General features: G+C 42.1%; 1 protein-coding gene across 8 annotated transcripts in view; it reads left to right on the forward strand.

Moving 5' to 3' along the window:
• Nucleotides 1-18,943, forward strand: part of LOC310754289 (putative G-protein coupled receptor 34) — a 439,102-nt gene that overhangs the window by 278,077 nt on the left and 142,082 nt on the right. For 7 of the 8 annotated variants that reach the window (XM_083596092.1, XM_083596094.1, XM_083596099.1 and 4 more), the window contains one exon: nt 2,412-2,559. Coding sequence is in view for 1 of the 8 variants with exons in the window: in XM_083596100.1 (XP_083452226.1) it covers nt 2,412-2,433 (22 nt within the window). In the remaining 7 variants the exon portion in view is untranslated. Of the gene's footprint in view, nt 1-1,901; nt 1,989-2,411; nt 2,560-18,943 lie in introns of those variants that run through there. The other variant, XM_083596097.1, reaches the window with a different exon arrangement.

Raw genomic sequence — 18,943 nt, forward strand, 5'->3', positions numbered from 1 at the left:
TTTAAGAGGGCATGTAATTGGTGGTGTGTTATCCAGGGCATTTGGGCGTCTTCTAGTTTATCTTGTATTTCTTGTGTTGGCAAGGGTTTGCCATTTTTATAGAGGTTGGTTAGGCGATATAAGCCTTTGGTTTGCCAGGTTTTTATCTGGAGATTTTGTGCTGTGTGATGGAATAATGGGTGGTGTGCCAGGGGAATTGGTGGGGATGGGGTTGGGGACAGTTTGCCTATTTCTGCTTTCCATGCTTTAAGCATGGTCTGTGTGTAGCTGTTAAGTATTGTGGGAATTTTCCTAAGTTTGTTTGGAATTGGGTATGCTGTGGTGCAGGTATTTTCAATTGTGTCTCTCTCCAGGTGTACCCGCTGTTTTGTTTCATCTTCTAGTATATATGGGATTATGTAGCATACTTGGCTGGCAATGTATGTTGGGGATTCCCCATCCTCCCTCTGTGGAGGGGAGGTGCAGGTATTTGGGGCTTTTTCTTGGTTTTTTGTTTGGAATAGGTAGGTTAGTTTTGGGAGGGTGATCATTTTGATCATGGTTATTTTGTCTGAGGGGACGCGGGTGGCGCTGTGGGTTAAACCACAGAGCCTAGGAGTTGCCAATCGGAAGGTCGGCGGTTCAAATCCCCACGACGGGGTGAGCTCCCATTGCTCGGTCCCTGTTCCTGCCAACCTAGCAGTTTGAAAGCACGTCAAAGTGCAAGTAGATAAATAGGTACCACTCCAGCGGGAAGGTAAACGGCGTTTCCATGCGCTGCTCTGGTTCGCCAGAAGTGGCTTAGTCATGCTGGCCACATGACCCGGAAGCTGTACGCTGGCTCCCTCGGCCAGTAAAGCGAGATGAGCGCCGCAACCCCAGAGTCGGTCACGACTGGACCTAATGGTCAGGGGTCGCTTTGCCCTTTACCTATTTTGTCTGAGAGAGTGAAGCTGATCTTGTTCCATCTCTTTAGGTCTTTGTTAATTTGCCGCCAACAAGGGGTTGTAGTTGTGGAGGTATACTTTATTGAGGTTTCAGGTTCTTTGTACCCTATGGTATCTGAACTTGCTGTGGCAAAGTTTTATCTTGGTGACGTTAGCGAGGTCTTTTTGTGTGTGGGAAGCACATAGCTTCCGACTATGCAAAATTTACCTGTAGGCCCAACACCATTGCAAATGTTTTGAGTTCTCTGATTAAGGAGGTTGCTGTATTTATGGGGTCTGGTGCTGTCATCTGCAAAGAGTCCTAATTTGTAGGTTTTTCCTTTTATTTCCACTCCCTTGATGTCTGTGGCTGCTCGGATTCAGACCGCTAAAGGTTCCAGAGCCAGGATGAATAAGAAGAGAGACCGTGGGAATCCTTGTTTTGTGCCTTTTTGGATTGCTATGGTATTAGAGTCCCTATTGTTAGTCCTCCATATTGCTGAGGCTTGGGAGTATATTTGATTGAGGATTTGCAGGAAGTTGGGGCCAAATTTCACGTTAGTACTGCTAATAGGTATTTCCACTCTTAGCAATCCAAAGCATTGAGGATGTTTAGGGACATAATTGTCAGTGGGCGTTTAGTTGCCGTGCTGTGTTCAATCACGTTCAGTAGTTTCCTGATGGGGTCTGTTATGTTGCAACCAGGGACAAAGCCAGTCTGGTCTGGGGCTATTAGCTTGTGTAGGAAAATTTTTAGGCGGTTGGCCAAGTTTGATGTGAAAATATTGTCGTCTTGGTTTATTAATGAGATTGGGCGGTGTGATTCTACTTTGAGGCTGTCTTTCAGTGTTTTTGGGATGGAGACTATTTTGGAGTAGGATTTGGGGAAGGGCCCACCCTTTTATGATATCATTGAGTAGGCAGGTCATGTAGGGCATCAGGGGTTCTTTGAATTTCCTATAGAATTCTGCTGTAAAGCCATCTGGGCCTGGAGTTTTGTGTGGCTTGAGGTTATTGAGGACCATATCTATTTCCTCTTGGGTGAAAGGACTGTCTATGAATTCCTATTCCTCATAAGTTAAGGTAGGCATGGTCAGTCCTGGTGTTTATATATGAAGTGATGTGTTTTCCTTTGATGAGATTTCCCAATTTATGCAATACAGACATAATTACGTGTAATGTAATTGCTTTAAATCTAGCTATCTTGCTTATCTACAGTATAGGGTGATTCCCTGCCAACCCGTCTGGATTGCCCTGTGTCTCTCACCTTGTATTGTCTATCGAACCAATGGAGTTGCGCTGTCCTAGAGTGTGGTGGGTGGGGGAGTAGGGGGTTAGAATTGGATTTGAGTTAAAGAGTGGGGGGGGGGTAGATTGCAGAAAATATCCTGTATGTAGTCATATAGGTTTTTATTTGGGGTTTCTTGGGCCGTCTGGCATTTATCTGTTTGGTCCTCGGTCTCAGCTGGTGTGGAGGGCCTTGTTTTCACAGGACTGTATTCCCAGGTATGTATCCCAAGACACCTGATGCGCTACTTCTGGAAGATGGAGGGGCAATACCCGGCCATGGCCTGGTCGATCATGGAGCTGCTCTTCCCATCGCCCAGTATGGAGTTGAAGTTCCTTGCCACCCAGAATGCAGTGGCCCTCCAAGGTAGGTGGCATTGTGGGTCTTCTTCCAGGAGGGTGGAGCTTCTGCTGAGAAGTCCTAAGGCCTTCCAGATGGGGTTAGGCACATGAGGCTAGGTATCTTCAGAGGGTCAGGAAGTACACACACACCCATCTTCTTCCTGAGTTTCTGAAATGTGGTGAAACTGTTAATATGAGAGCTTAGCAAAATGAGTAATTCCTTTTTAACTAGGCCTTTGTCTTTTAACCAACTGTGGACTTCTAAAGTGGGCGGGATGTGGGTTTCCTTTCAATTCCCCCCAAACATTTATTATATACTGATTTGAAAGAAAAATATTCAATCTAGGTCAAAATTGGTAGAACATCATAAATGTAGAAGCAATGGCCCAGGGGCCATACTAAATAGTATTACCTGAAAGTCAACTTGATTTATTTATCTGGTTATCAAAGCAAACACTGCTGTTTTAGTGCAGGAACTCACATTGTGCGCCCTCAGAATTAAGGGGGGGGTTGACCTGTTTATGGTTCAGTAATGTGAACAGTTCTAGTGTGTGTCCATGTCTTACTAAACACATAACAATGTGCTGTACAAAATAATTGAAACAATGAATTTCGTACAATAGTTTATTGTACAAAACTCACACAGAGACGTACAAAACTCACAGACATGTACATTATTAGCAGATATGAATCAGCGCCTGAATGAGTTTCTCCATAGTCATACAGTCTACAGCACAGAGGTGACTTTTGCATATAGCCAACAAATTCTCAACGGGATGTACATCTGGGGAATTCCCTGGCCAATCAAGTACCTGTATTTGCTGCTCTGTTATGAATTTCTTCCCCACTTTTGATGTGTGACAGGGGGCTAGGTCCTGCTCCAGTATCCCAGTACTGTCAGGATACTACTTTTCCAGCTCTGGAGTAACTCTTTCATAGTACCATTGGTGGGACATATTTTCAGGATGGAGCCCTACCATGACCAACATTAAAAATTGGCTTGGCACCTTGTGATTATACTTCTATTTGGTATTTTGACGTTGCTTATATTAATATGTATTTTATACCGTTATATTTAAGTTAAACTTTTGTATGGAAAAGTGGTGAATTTTTTTTTTACTCAAAAAGGGAAGGAGGAACAGATTAGCTAAGCATGGAAGAGGTAACCATGTTAGACCAAGGGTGGAGTTTATGGGCAATCTATCCGGAAGACATTTGTATTTCGAGGAGTTAGTGGTCTGACATGGTTACCCTTCCTGCCTTCTCTTTCTTCTCCCTCTCTATATCCTGAGCCGTGAATCAGGAGATCTTTAATGCTGGATGTTTTTAGATATGCTTTAAGCCCCCCAGAATCCCTTGGGAAAGCCAGCCAAATGGGTGGGGTATAAAGATGATGATGATGATGGTGGTGATGATGATTTATTTATACATATAGCTGATGTCCACACTGATCTAAGTGACAGCGGACGGCTGTATTGGAGCTACTGCTGGATCACACTGGCTTGATGGCATTCACTGTGCCATAAACTCAATATTTTTTTTAAAAAACGATTCCCCTCCCCCGATGTGGGGTGGAATTTAGTTCACAAGAATGGTCAATTTCAACCCGGTGCTTTTCATAACCAAGGGGAATAGTGAATAGAGAAATGAGAGCCGGTTTCAGCCTTGTCAGCCCATTAAACAAGGCAGCTACATAGGTGAAGAGCCACATCCACACCACAAACCTCAGAGATTTCACTAAAAACACATTAAAAAGGAGCCCTAAGATATGGCAATAGCTGTTGGAAAAGTTACAAGTCACTGCACATTGTCTTTGTCATTGTCTTTTCTTAGCCATCTGTTATCAGGCCATCAGCTGCAGGATCATACACTGAAAATATTTTTCTATGTTCCTATATTGGGACAAAAAAGAGAGAGGCACTAGCGGGTTTTTTAAACAAACTAAACAGCTAATATTATTGTCCCTTGGTAAAACCAAGTTAGCCCATGATTTCTTAGACCAAAAAAGCACTAGAAACCAACATTTGTAAGGGCAGTACAGAATTGACCAAGTGTGAAGGCTGGAGCACTTAGAAGTGACGCACACAAAATGTAAGCCACAAAGAGCAACGTGAAGGTGTTTCCATGCGATGGCTACCATTGTGCCACAAGGTATAATGTGCATATTGGTGGGCATTCCAAACCATTTTTCTCCATGGCACGGCCAAGTTAAAAAAACCACCACCACCAAGCCAGCAGCACCCCCAGTATGGCAGTAATGTGTGCCAGCTCTCACGATTCCATTTCTCAGAAGCAGTCATGATGAATACAGTGCAAAGTCTCTGAGGTTTATGAGGCTTGTGCTGATACGCTGCCTAGGCTTTAAGTTGCACCTCACTGGGTGGCAGCCTATGTAGTTTTCTGCCGCATTTCCCCTCCTAGGCAGCATGGAAACCATGTGATTCAGCTTGGACCGAATGGCAGAGTAGTGGAATTCCCTCTCCTTGTTCAGCTTGCGTAAATCATCTGCCCTGTGGTTGGCAGCATAGTCTATGGACCTCAGGGATGTCAGGAGCCCGTAGAGCTTGCCCAGGAGCAGTGGGAATACAGTGAAGAAAGCGACTGAGCGCTAGATGAAGTTGAAGTGGCCTTCCTAGAAATGGGAGATACTTCTTTAGATAGCAGCCTCTGATTGTAAAACTTCGTTAAGGACCCATGACTTGTGGGGTTGAGGTTTGCACTTCACCCTGGGGTTGTAGCTTGGACATTTGCTGAGGGGTGAAGAGGTGAGGAATTTGAGTCTGGTCCTTCCACAGGTTGGGAAGAAGGAGGTGGGAGGCTGTCCCCAATCTGAGAACAGGACAGCGCTTCCTTCTCTTACCTCCTCGTTCACCGCACCCTTATAACATGCAGTGAATCTTCCCTCCACAGCCTTTCGCAGTCATTTTGATATTTCTACGGGATATTTCAGGAGATTCTGCAAATAGCAGGGGCATGAAGAATTTAATGGTTTTGTGCCAAAGGCTGTATTTAGATGTGGTGATTATTGCTTTGGTGTTCCTGATTATTCTGTTAGGGATTCTGTCCCCCCCCCCCAAAGTTTCTTTCACACTACATTACCTGTTCTGCCATGGAACGGTTTCATCGCCATCTTTTACAAAGGAAATGGGGCTGCTGCAGTTGGAAATCTGCCTTACTTGGTCATATGGCACAAATGGTTGGAGCCCCATGGTACTAAAGTTTAAGATACGCCTGCAAGGAGCACTCTGAATTTTCTGCCATTTGGGGGCATTCAAACTGCAGAATGTTTTAGCTTTCTCTCTCTATGTGTTCTGAGGTGTGCATCCTCAGAAAAGGTTGAGCAAAAGTGAGGCAAAAGTTCTTTGATGGCAGGGTGTAAATTGTGGAGTAGATTATACATTTTAGTTAGATATTTTCCTTTGGGCTGGAGAGTTCTCTTTAGTTTTGATATTTCTCCAGCAAAGCCTATTTTCCTTGTCTTTCATTCAGTTGGAAGTATTGGAGCCAGTCTGTCAAATATATATGGATTTCAAAGTTCTTAATTTATTAATTTCCACCCCTAATAACATTTTATATGTCGCCCAATTTCCCTTCATGTTTTTCTTTCTTTTTTTAAATAATATTTATTAACAGTTTAAAGAGTATAAAAGAAAGAAAAATAATTCAACAATACAATACAATACAAAAACAAAAAACACTACATAACCCTGACACTGAAACAATAAATTAACAAAATACAACAAACACAATTTAAAACACATCCATAATTTCAATATCTTATCTTTCATTCACTTGTTTCCGCGACCTCCTCACACCTCCCTTTTAGTATTCCACTTCAATTAACTGTTTCAGCAAATCCTTTCCATCTTCCTCAGTTTTCTGTCCTGTAGTTTATCTTAACTTATTTTAACCTTATTTTTTCCCCTTTAATACATCAAAAATCTATTTATACATAATTCCTTATAACCTTTCTGCTAAAGCCATATAACTTCATTCCAACATTTTTCTAGCATTCATTAATTTTACAGTATTTCTGTAAATAATCTTTGAATTTTCTTCCACCGACTCTTCTCCCTGGTCTTGGATTCTGCCAGTCATTTCCCTTCATGTTTTTCTTCCTAATGCCAAAGCCTTCGATGGGTGAAATGCACCAAGGGGTTGTAGGTTCCAGGAGATATTTATATTTTATCCATGGTTTATATAAGGTCTGAGTTGTGTGGCTGCATCTTCTGGTAAGGTGTTGGCAAGGGATTGAATCTGGGTGCAGAAGCACAGAAAGGACACTTGTGTTGAGGGGTTTTGGAAGCGTTCATGTTTCTGTACAGACATCAGCTACATGAACGCTTCCAAAACCCCATAACACAGAGAAAGCTAAAACATTCTGCAGCTTGATTGCCCCCCAATGACAGAACATTCAGAGTGCTCCTTGCAGGCGTATCTTAAACTTTAGTACCATGGGGCTCCAACCATTTGTGCCACATGACCAAGCAAGGCATCTTTCCAACTGCAGCAGCTCCATTTCCTTTGTAAAAGATCGGAAAAACACAGTTCCATGGAACAACAGGTAATGTAGTGTGAAAGAAACATTGGGGGGGGGGACAGAAGCCCTAACTGAATAATCAGGAACACCAAAGCAATAATCACCACATCTAAATACAGTCTATGGCACAAAACCATTCAATTCTACATGCCCCTGCTATTTGCAGAATCTACTAATCCCAGCAGAGCTAAATCTCTGCTGAGGACTTGTTGCCTCAGTTGGTTGGAATCACTGACTGCAGGTACAAGGCAGGGCACACTGAGCAGACCTCCTGGCCACCCAGGGCTTCAGCCCCCTCAGTATTTCTAGACAGGGTGCTCCATTCCCCAAATATTGAGTGTTGCACAAGAGCCAAATACTGGACTTGAAGAATTCCAAGCACATTTATCTTCATTTTTCATTTTGGCCAAAATTATGCCAATAACTCTAAACTACATTTGGCATCAATTCTGTCTTCATTTGGGGAGGTCTTGGTGGTCTTAACACACAAATCCAACATTGCAACAGCTTGTGACAAATGTGGACAGATCTTTTGTTTGCTCAGAACAAAGGGCAACACAAAAAACCAACAACTTTGCATATATGCAGCTTGTATGTATATTTTGGATTATAGTTTTTTAGCATCATTTTGAAAGGGGACGTTCAAGAACATGAAAACTGAGGTGTCTTAGGCTGTTTTGCCTCATGGTTTTTGTTGCTGAACTCTAATAGAGAGAACACATGTATACACCCTTTGGACTGTGCCTGATGAAGCACTGCCGTTCACTTCTCTCCTCTTGAAGCATAAACTCTGCTGATGTCTGTTGAGAAACTGCAGCAGAAATTGCAGTGTATATATATATGTGTGTGTGTATATATATTTATATATTTATATATTTGCGTTTTTTAAAGAAACACCAGCTTAAGATTTATTATGCAAAACGCTTGTATGAAAAGTTTTGTAAAAAAACAACAACACACCAAAGGAAGTATGATTCATGGATGAAAAAATCAACCTTCCTGCCAAAAAAGATACACGTGTTCTCTCTATTAGGGTTCAGCAACAAAAGCCATGAGGCAAAACAGCCCTAAGACACCTCAGTTTTCATGTTCTTGAAAGTCCCCTCCCCCCAAAAAAAATGTTAAAAAACTATAATCCAAAATATACATACAAGCTGCATATATGCAAAGTTGTGGGTTTTTTTGTTGCCCTTTTTTCTGAGCAAACGACAGATCAGTCCATATTTGTCACAAGCTGCTGCATTGTTGGAAGTGTGCGATTTCAGTAAGAAATCTCCTGACCAGTAAATTAGCATGAAGAATCTGAGTGTTCGGAGCTTTTAAAAAAAAATTAAAAATAATCCGCCCAGTCTCACACACAAACCCCACAAAATATCTTCTTGTGCAAAGTTTCTTCTTCTTTAATTCAGCAATATGCTGCCCTGGCCTGCAAATTTTGTTTTCAGGCCGTTGGAAGAGAATAACAGATTGAGGGCAGAAAGTTGGTTCTGGAAGACCAGTCAAGGCATCAGCAACTGGCTGGCCAGACCCATGTTCTACAGTTTATCTGGAAGAGAATGGTGGAGGTCTCTCCATTACTGGATGCACGGGGTTAAAACATCTGATCCTTTTCCCAGTCAAGGTCTTTTTTCTCTCTCTCCTTCTATCTTCTGTACAACTGGAGAGGACCTATGGAATCTATGACGTGTTGCAAGATTTCCACAGCTGACTTTGGTGCCTTGCGTGTTAAGACCCCCAAGACCTCCCCAGGTAAAGACACAAATGATGCCAAATTTAGTTTAAGGTTATTGGCATAATTTTGGACAGAATGAAAAATGAAGATAAATGTGCTTGGGATTCTTCAAGTCCAGAATCTGGTTCTTGTGGATCACTTGCTGGCTGCTTCCAGTGGATGCAAATGGTTTCTTTTTCTTTTTTTAATTTTTATTTCAAAACAAAAAAAATATTACAAACATCAAATTCAAAATCCATATTCGTTTTCTAACACAAGCTTATTACAGAGATTACCTAAATTAAAATATATCTAATTGCTCTAGGCTTCCCTTTGCTCTATATAAATACAGCGCAATTAACAAATTATATTATAAATGATATTATTGGTTCCCATTTACCCCCCACCCCCTTCACCCATGTGTGATCTCAATATTTTACTTCTTCCACCTTGTTGTGTTGTTATAATTTAATAATTATTCAATTGCTTCTATTATTTTCTTGCTTACCTTCAAGTTTTACACATTCTCTATTAATATTTCAATTCCGGGACAATATTTTTTCATGTTTTCCTTCACTCCATCCCACTTTCTAGTTATTCTCTGATTTGAGTGGCCTCTAATAATTGCCGTCAATTTTGCCGTTTCTACAAACTCGCTGAGTTTGTTTTGCCATTCTAATAGTGATGGGATATTCTGGCAGCTGCTGTTGTGTAAAGGAATAGATTTTTCTTGTCTTTGGGAATGTCATTAGATATTAGGCTGAAAGATTTCATTAGTGATCTACAGCAGGGTTGGGCAGGATAATAGCCCAAATACCTAGAAACATAATCAATTTCTTTTTATTTCGAAACAAAAAAAAAATAATCAAAAAAAATCAAAGGTCTGCTCAGTGTGCCCTGCCTTGTAACTGCAGTGGGTGATTCCGACCAACTGAGGCAACAAGTCCTCAGCAGAGATTTAGCTCTGCTGGGATTAGTAGATTCTGCAAATAGCAGGATCATGAAGAATTTAATGGTTTTGCGCCAAAGGCTGTATTTAGATGTGGTGATTATTGTTTTGGTGTTCCTGATTATTCTGTTAGGGCTTCTGTTATTTTTTCCAATGTTTCTTTCACACTACATTACCTATTCTGCCATGGAACAGTTTCCTCGCCATCTTTTACAAAGGAAATGGGGCTGCTGCAGTTGGAAAGATGCCTTGCTTGGTCATATGGCACAAATGGTTGGAGCCCCATGGTATTAAAGTTTAAGGCACGCCTGCAAGGAGCAATCTGAATGTTCTGCCATTTGGGGCAATCAAGCTGCAGAATGTTTTAGCTTTCTCTGTCTCTATGTGTTCTGAGGTGTGCATCCTCAGAGAAGGTTGAGCGTTTTAAGTGAGACAAAAGTTATTTGATGGCAGGGTGTGAATTGTGGGGGAGATTATACATTTTAGATAGATATTTTCCTTTCGGCTGGGTTAGAGTTCTCTTTAGTTTTGATATTTCTCCAGGAAACCCTATTTTCCTTGTCTTTCATTCAGTTGGAAGTATTGGAGCCAGCATGTCAAATATATATGGGTTTCAAAGTCCTTTCCACTTAATTTATTAATGCCCCCCTCTAATAACATTTTATATGTTGCCCAATTTCCCTTCATGTATTTCTTCTTAACGCCAAAGGCTTCAATGGGTGAAATGCACCAAGGGGTTCTAGGTTCCAGGAGATATTTATATTTTATCCATGGTTTATATAAGGTCTGAGTTGTGTGGCTGTAGCTTTCCGCATACAGTCCATATCTTTGCAATACAAGGCTTTTATACCGTTCATAGTCTAGCGCGTGGGACAAAGGAAGATGGCCCATGAGATCCGTCAACTCCCCACCAATCAACGCCCTCAGAATAGACATATACAGTCTTGAGGGGACCCCCAGTTCCTGGCAGGTTGTTTGAATAAAGTCAGATAGCTCAGGAAATCAATGGGGGGTTTATACGCAGGGAAAAGACGTAAGTCAAAATCCCTCAGGGTAAACTCACGTGTAATGCTCCTTGGAACCACATCTTGTGGCTCTTGGCCATAGCTGTACCTTCAGGCAGGGCGATAACTCGGGGCTCGTCCATCCGGACGCTGAGGTTCCTGCCCTTCGTAAGAGCGTCTGGGATGCTGCCCGTACCCCTCCTCTTCCTCGTACCACCGAACCGGCCCGCGGGGCTCCCAAGACCTTTCTGGCGAGTAAACCCAGGCTGCGCTAGGCGGTCGATTCATTGCTGGTCGGCGACTTTCCTGGGGTGGGCGCTCCAGCTCTCAATAGTCGTCCTCTTCCCGAACCTCCCTTGGTCATCGCGGTGGTCCCTTGTAGTCATACTCCTCCCGTCTAGTCTGCAGAGCTGCATCAATGGAGTGACCCACTCGGGGATACTTTTCCCGACATAGGAATCCTCCCTGGGTACGACCCAGCACCCACTCGATTGCTTGGCCAGGCAAAAGCTCCATTCCCCTCGGCTGGGCCATCGGCTCTGAACTTGATTTGAGGGGTTGAGGTTGCGCTTCACCCCTGGGTTTAACTTGGGACTTTAGTTGTTTTGCAAACTCCTTTCCCCCAAAATTCTTGTAGCTTCCCCGTAGCAAAAACCCAACGGGGGATGTTGGCCCCCTCAATATTGGGGGGATTAAGCCCCCATGGCTAGGATTCAACCGAGATGGGAATGCATTTTATTATCTGTGTTTTACAATATTTATTTTTATTTTTTTTAAAAAATTACTTTATTTTCAATGCAAAATCATAAAAAAATTACAAACATTAAATCCAAAATAATCCTGTACAAACAAGAAAGAAAAACAAAACATACAAAAAAGAAAGAAAAACAAAGTAAAAAACAAGACAAAAAGCATACATCTACAAATAAAACCATATCGTTGTTCTAATCTAATCAGTACATATATATACACATATTGACTTCCTTCCTTTGTTCTAAGACCTGAAAATTTTTACTCTTACTGTATTGTTGTGTCTAATGTAGATTACTTCCATATTTGTACTTTTTAACACCATTTTGCTTTTGCTTTAACCCTGTAAAGCATCATTCATTACATACCAATATGCTTACTCCAGAACAGTGTTTTTTAATATACTCTAGCACATCCCCGTTCTTTTAATAATTTCTGGTCCGATTGTCCCTATATGAATGCTGTGTGTCTTGCCAGATTTATATATTCACAAAATTTAATTTTCCATTCTTTCATTGATGGAATTTTTCTCCCTTTCCAGTTTTTTGCTATAAGCATCCTGGCAGCTATCGTTGCATAAAGGAATACTTTCCTTTGATTGTCGGGAATATCGTTTGTGATTATACCTAAAAGGAATGCCTCCGGTTTTTTACTGAAAGATATTTTAAACATCTTTTTGATTTCCTCATAAATTTCATTCCAGAATTGTTTAATAGGTCAGCATTCCCTTTTTTTTAATAGAATATTTATTGAAATTTTCAAAAAATATAAAAAAAAACAAAAAAACCCACACACATATAATTACAATCCTTTCTTTCAGTAACATATTTCCTTGACTTCCCCACATCTCCCCTTCTTGTATTCCAATTCAATTTTTTAATTCAGCAAGTTCCTATCCCCAAATTTTACCTTATTATATTTAAATCCTTTTGATTCACCAATTTTAACATAAACCTCAATCTTTATACATCAATACTTATTCTTAATATCTTTTTCTAAGGTCGACCCCAGTTCCCTTTCACGAGTTCCCCATTTTAATATAAGTAGCAAAACAAAATATATGAAAAAAAAAACCAAAGTATAATTGTACAGCCTTTGGATACCCAAAACCCCACTCCCCGCCTTTCCCGGTTTCAATCTCCAACAGATGTCCATCAGTCTATCTGGTGTCAGCCTGGTGACCTCACATCCGAGGCTCTTAAGTCTCTCTCATTTCCTCTCTGCCGTTTTTTTTAATAGTCCTTCATAATAAACACCAAATCTCGGAGAAGCTCTGTCCCAATAAGGTCCATGTTTCTTCCAGCCAGACCTCCGTGTTTAAAATTGTAGTCCAAATCTTGTTTCTTACTTCTTTTAAGTCCAAGTGTCACAGAGACTCCTGCTTCCACTTTAGTCAGGTTTGTAATCCATAAGTCTTCAGATCTCCACATGAGGAGATCTCTTCATTCCTCATTCTTCCATTCAAACCAGATTTTCATAATCTCATTCTTCTTTTCCTTTGTATCCATCTTTGCAGGCCTCTGGCTCTCCTTAATCATCTGCGGCATTATAGCTCCTCCTTCCTTTCCCTCTGAATTCTCATGTATCTCTTTTCCCACTTTCTCCAATTTCTCCAATTTCTTTTCTTGTTCAGCTGCAAGAGTTTTTAGCTCCGATACAAAGTCTTTTTGTTCTGGTACAAAGGCTTGAGTCAAGTCCCTTCCAGTTTCAGCAAGTTTGTTTACTGTTTCATTCAATATTGTAACATTTCTAGCCAAAACATTGCTTTGTTCTTGAAATTTTCCCAGACGAAGAAAAATCTTTTCCAGTTCAATCTGTATTTTTCCACTTACAGACATTCTTTAATGTCCCAGAGCCCCCTCTAGGGGAGTTCTGGTTACTTAGTATTCCTTCCAGTTCCAATCCAAAGGTCAAAATAACTTTTTCTCTTTATTTTCAACAATTTGTTACCTAAATGTAACAAATATAACCAGCCGAGGCAATAAAAACAAAGTTCTCTTTTTTCCCCAACTTTGACAGCTAGTTTGACAGCTGTCAAAATCTTCTTTGTCTCTTCACCAGGCTCTCTCATGGATCGCTCCCGGGTCCTGGGGGGGGGGGGGTGACAATTCCACTCTCAAAATTAGCTCTTATCCTCCAGCAAAGTCACTTATACTGCCAAAACGTGAAATTAATTACTTTTAACCTCTCACGAAGAAGATGTTCTTTCAACCTTAGTTATCTAGTCCTTGCTTTAAGATGTTTATAAAACGGGGAGACGGACTTCCTCTTTGCGCCTTCCCCGCTCGTGCCGAATCAAAAAGAAATTTTAAATCCAATTTCCGTATTACTCACGGGTTGTTACTTTTAATCCAAATGGTCAAAGGAAGAAGTCAGCGCTCTCCGACCATGGCATGCGGCTTCACTCCGTAGGGGAAGCAGTTGACTCACAGCACCGCGCCGCTCCCTGTCCCCCGTTCCGGAGCCTTTAAAAAGGCTCCTTCGCGGGTCGGGGGGGCGCAAATGGTGCCCGCCGAGTCACCAAGTCCACAGGCTTCAGCGCCTGTGGTTTCTGAGGGTCCCCGCGTCGCCGCCGCAGCAGGACCCGTACCCTACTGAGCAGATTCCCTCCGGAGCTCGGAGGGAATCCGCCATTAGTCGATCGCGCTAACCCGGAAGTCGGTTCAATAGGTCAGCATTCCCACCACATTTGAAACATTGTTCCTATTTCTTTTTTGCATTTCCCACTGTATTTTAATTTGTAAATTTTAGCCAATTTTACCGGAGACCGGAGTTAAGTACCATTGGTACACCATTTTCATGAACTTTTCTCTGATTGTATAACATGCCGTAAACTTAATATCCCATTTCCATAATTTATCCCATTGGTCCAGCCGAATTACATATCCTATATCGCATGCCCATTTAGTCATATTCTTTTACTTCTTCATCCTTTAAGTCCCATTCTAATAATAAATTATACATTTTGGATATATTCTTTTTTGAGTTTTGTAATAATACTTTTTGTAATTTTGATTCTTCTTTTTCAAATCCTATTGGTTTATCCTGATTGAATATTTGGGCAATTTGGTGATATTGCAACCATGTGGTGCAGTATTGGGTCACCTCTTCGTATGGTCTTAGTTTTAATTGGCCCTGTTCTTCTTTTAGGAGCTGCTGGTATGTTGCCATTCTTCCTATCATATTTTTCTTTTTAACCGATATTACTTCTAACGGTGAGACCCACCATGCGTTTTTCTGTTCTAACAGCCTTCTATGTCTCACCCAGACCTCATATGATGAATTTGTAAATACATGACTTAGAAATTCTTTATGTACCACCACTTTGTTGTAAATTAGATAGGCATACCAACCGTATCTGTTGTTCCATCCCTCGAAGTCTAAAATGTCATTATTATCTAACTTAATCCAGTCTCTGAACCAACTAAAGCATGCTGCATCATAATATATTCTCAGGCCTTCCGCATCTGTCGCATGTCCCGCTCCGCTACCTATGGTGTGTGTCTTGCAGCTGATGGTGGATGTCATTTGCTTCCCCATAACAACAACCCAATAGGGGATATTGGCCCCCTCAATATTGGGGGGGATTGAGCCCCCATGGCCAGGATTCAACCCAGATGGGAATGCATTTAATTATCTGTGTTTTCCAATAAGTCTTGTAGCTTCCTCACCGCTATCGTCTCCACCAGTTTGCCCCAGATTTTTTTTTTATTGGGGGGGGGGGTTAACATTCCAACTTCTCCTCCATCTTTGCCTCGCTGGCCAGTCCCATTTCCTTGACACTGTGTGGTCAAGTTTCTCAATGTGACCTAGATGTGTTCATCCAAATCTGTCGCATGTCCCACTCGGCTGCCTGTGCCCTGAGCCAAATTAATTGTTTGGTCCCATAGGCTGGCTTAAGATGTGGTTTTAAAAAAACCTGTGGATTTTGCTCTAGTTTGCTCTAGTTAGAGTTGCCAATCATTCTGGTTCTTTCCTCTTGGTTAAAAGTTGTTTATTTGTTTGGAAACCTGTTATGGTGAGAGGAATAAATATAATAAAGGAGGGAGAAATCAATCTTGGTGTAGAAAAGCCCAAAAAACTGTGCAAAACCCTGTAATTCTATATTAGGAAAATAGTACCATTGAAGTAGCAAATATTTGCGCTGACTGTAAAACTTGGTTAACGACACATGGCCTGAGGGGTTGAGGTTTGCGCTTCATCCTGGGGTTTTAGTTTAGACCTTTGCCACTGCATTTCTGAGAGGAAGAGGGGGAGAGAAGAAGCAGGGGAATAAAGGGTTGTATATAAGAGTAACAGAATGCTTGTGCAACCAGTCAAGCAATAAAGAAGCTCTTGACTGTCAATTTCAGTATGACTCCTGCTCTTGTCTGGGGAAAACTCTGCTACAAACAGTGAGAAGCACACCAGAGAAGCAGAAAAGGGCAGAAGAAGTGGGGGAGAAACCTCTAATACTTTCTCCTAGGGTTGACCTCCGTTACTGGCAAGTAGACGGGCGTGGAGTTAGGAGCCAGTGTTGAGTGTGGTTGCTTGCATTGCCTTCTTCCGCATGTCAGTGACCATCCGGGAGAGGGTGGGAATGAACCACCCCCAAACTCAGCTGCATTGGAACGAGGGATTACGGTTTGCCAAGGAGAGACGGGACAAACCATTCCTTGGACCTCTGCCAGGATCCAGGAAGAGTCACCCCCCCACCAGTGCTCTTCCAGTAGGGGAGATGACATAAGAACTTAGTGGATCCTGGGGGGGGGGAGTTGTAGGGGTTCCCGAAACCTCTAGCTGTCTTTCGAATGGACAGTGTTGAATATGAATGCTGGTCTGTATGATCACTATCAATAGTTGTTATTTTTTCCTCATTCAGTGGGGCTTGAAAATAGTTGTGAAAAATCACATCTAAAAAAAACTAAAAAGAAAAAGAAAAGCATTTATTTCGATTTTCATTCTCTCTGCAAAAGGAAAGAAGGGAGAGGCAGTACTTCATCTCGCACAGTCATTAGAGTGGTGCATTCAGAGATTAATTAACAAAAACGAGGAGGGAGCTCTGCTTAGAAAGCAGCAAAGAGCTGGCTGCTCCATCCCTTCCCACTGCTGCTGCTGCTGCTGCTGCTGCTAATGGAGGTTTGGAGGAAAATGGGCCGAGTTTTGGGATTCGTCAGGTGGCAGCTGCCATGCCGCCAGATTCCCCCTGTACTCCGTGCTCTGCCGGTCTATGTCGCCATTTGCAGAGGGGTGATTTCCACAGTCCCCCACCATCACATACCCCCTTCCTCTATGCTAGGGAAATAAAATTGCAGGAGTTCCCAGTTTCTGTACGTACATCAGCAATAGGTATGCTTCAGTCCTTTCTACACCAAACCGGATTCTCTTTCAAACATGCCATCAGGTGGTGCAGGCACACAGCTCACACCTGCCCTTAATGAACTTTTCAGCTACTTCAACCGCTCCACTTTTTCCACGATCTGCATGTTCTTTTCACTCATTTTCTACAACTAGATGAAATCCATGCTACTCTCGCATCAGTAGGAGCCCCACAACCACCAGCCCGTCCCTCCAAATAATATATATAATATTTTATATATCTATATAATTAATCCGAAAGTCTATATATCTAGCAGGGTATCCTCTCCCCTCTTTTCTGCAGCAAGATTGAACAAGGCACCAACATAGGTGAACACCCACACTACAAACTTTTTTTTTTTTGTACTAAGCTTTTCATTTTGTCAGAATGCATCTCTTGTAACTTCAATAATGGAAAGCATTCTGTGTTTACCAATCTTGTCGTACTCCTCTTCTTCCTCCTCCTCTTCATCTCAATATTCCCGTGGTTCTTCCTCTCCCCCCCCCCTTTTGAGAAAAGGTTTGGGTCATCTGAAAAATCTACCTGCAAGACAGAAGTCACTGGCTTCTTGTGTGGCTTGTCTTTAGCTTCATCTAGCTTCTTTTTTTCTGTACTAAGCTTTTCCAAAACCAGCAGCAGAAAAAGCAGGACGGGACGGAGCAGCCAGCTCTTTGCTCCTTTCCAAGCAGAGCACCCTTTCTGGCTTTTAGGATCCCCTCCTCTTTTTTGTTTTTTAATCCCTGATTGCACCTCCCTAATGACTGCGCCAGATGTAGCACTGCCATTCACTTCTCTCCTCTTGCAGAGAGAATGAAAACTCCATTTGTGGGACATCTTTTCAGGCTAGTGCCCTACCATGACCAACATTTTAAATTTGGCTTGGCGCCCTGTGATTATACTGGTTTTTGGTATTTTAATGTTCCTTATATTCGTGTGTATTTTATATGTTAAAGTTAAACATTTGTATGGGGAAAAGGTATAGGTTTTTTTACTCAGAGAGGGAAGGAGGAACAGATGAGCTAAGCATGGAAGAGGTAACTGTGTTAGACCAAGGGGGTGGAGTTTATGGGCAATCTATCTGGAAGACTTTTGTATTTCGAGGAGTTAGTGGTCTGACATGGTTATCCTTCCTGCCTTCTCTTTCTTCTCCCTCTCGATCTCCTGAGCCGTGTATCAGGAGATTTTTAATGCTTTATGTTTTTAGATATGCTCTAAGCCTCCCAGAGTCCCTTGGGAAAGCCAGCCGAATGGGTGGGGTATAAAGATGATGATGATGATTTATTTATTACATATAGCTGATGTGCATACAGAAACTGTGAAAAAATTGCAAAGTTTATATTTTAAAAAGATGTATACTACAATCACAGTTGCAAACACTTTCTTTTTGCACTTTCTAAACGGCTAATATCATTGTCCCTTGATGAAACCAAGTTAGCCCATTATTTCTTTCACCAAAAAAGCACTAGAAAGCAACATTTGTAAGGGCAGTACAGAATTGGCCAAGTGTGAAGGCTGGAGCACTTACAAGTGACGCACACAAAATGTAAGCCACAAAGAGCAACGTGAAGGTGCCTCACTGGGCAGCAGCCTATGTAGTTTTCTGCCGCATTGCCCCTCCTAGGCAGCATGGAAACCATGTGATTCAGCTTGGACCGGATGGCAGAGTAGTGGTTTGCAGCATAGTCTATGGACCTCAGGGATGTCAGTGAGCCCTTAGAGCTTGCCCGGGAGCACTGGGAAGACAGTGAAGAAAGCGACTGAGCGCTAGATGAAGTTGAAGTGGCCTGCCGAGAAATGGGAGATACTTCTTTAGACAGCAGCCTCTGACTGTATAACTTAGTTAAGGACACATGACTTGTGGGGTTGAGGTTTGTACTTCACCCTGGGGTTGTAGCTTGGACATTTGCTTGAGGGGTCAAGAGGTGAGGAATTTGAGTCTGGTCCTTCCACAGGTTGGGAAGAAGGAGGGGGGAGGCTGTCCCCAATCTGAGAACAGGACAGTGCTTCCTTCTCTTCCCTCCTTCTTCACCGCCCCCTTATAACATGCAGTGAATCTTATGTCTTCCCTCCACAGCCTTTCCCAGTCATTTTGATATTTCTCCAGGAAACTCTATTTT

The sequence above is a fragment of the Podarcis filfolensis genome (genome assembly GCF_964270895.1).
Source record: "Podarcis filfolensis genome assembly, chromosome: Z".
In the NCBI taxonomy this organism is placed as follows: domain Eukaryota; kingdom Metazoa; phylum Chordata; class Lepidosauria; order Squamata; family Lacertidae; genus Podarcis; species Podarcis filfolensis.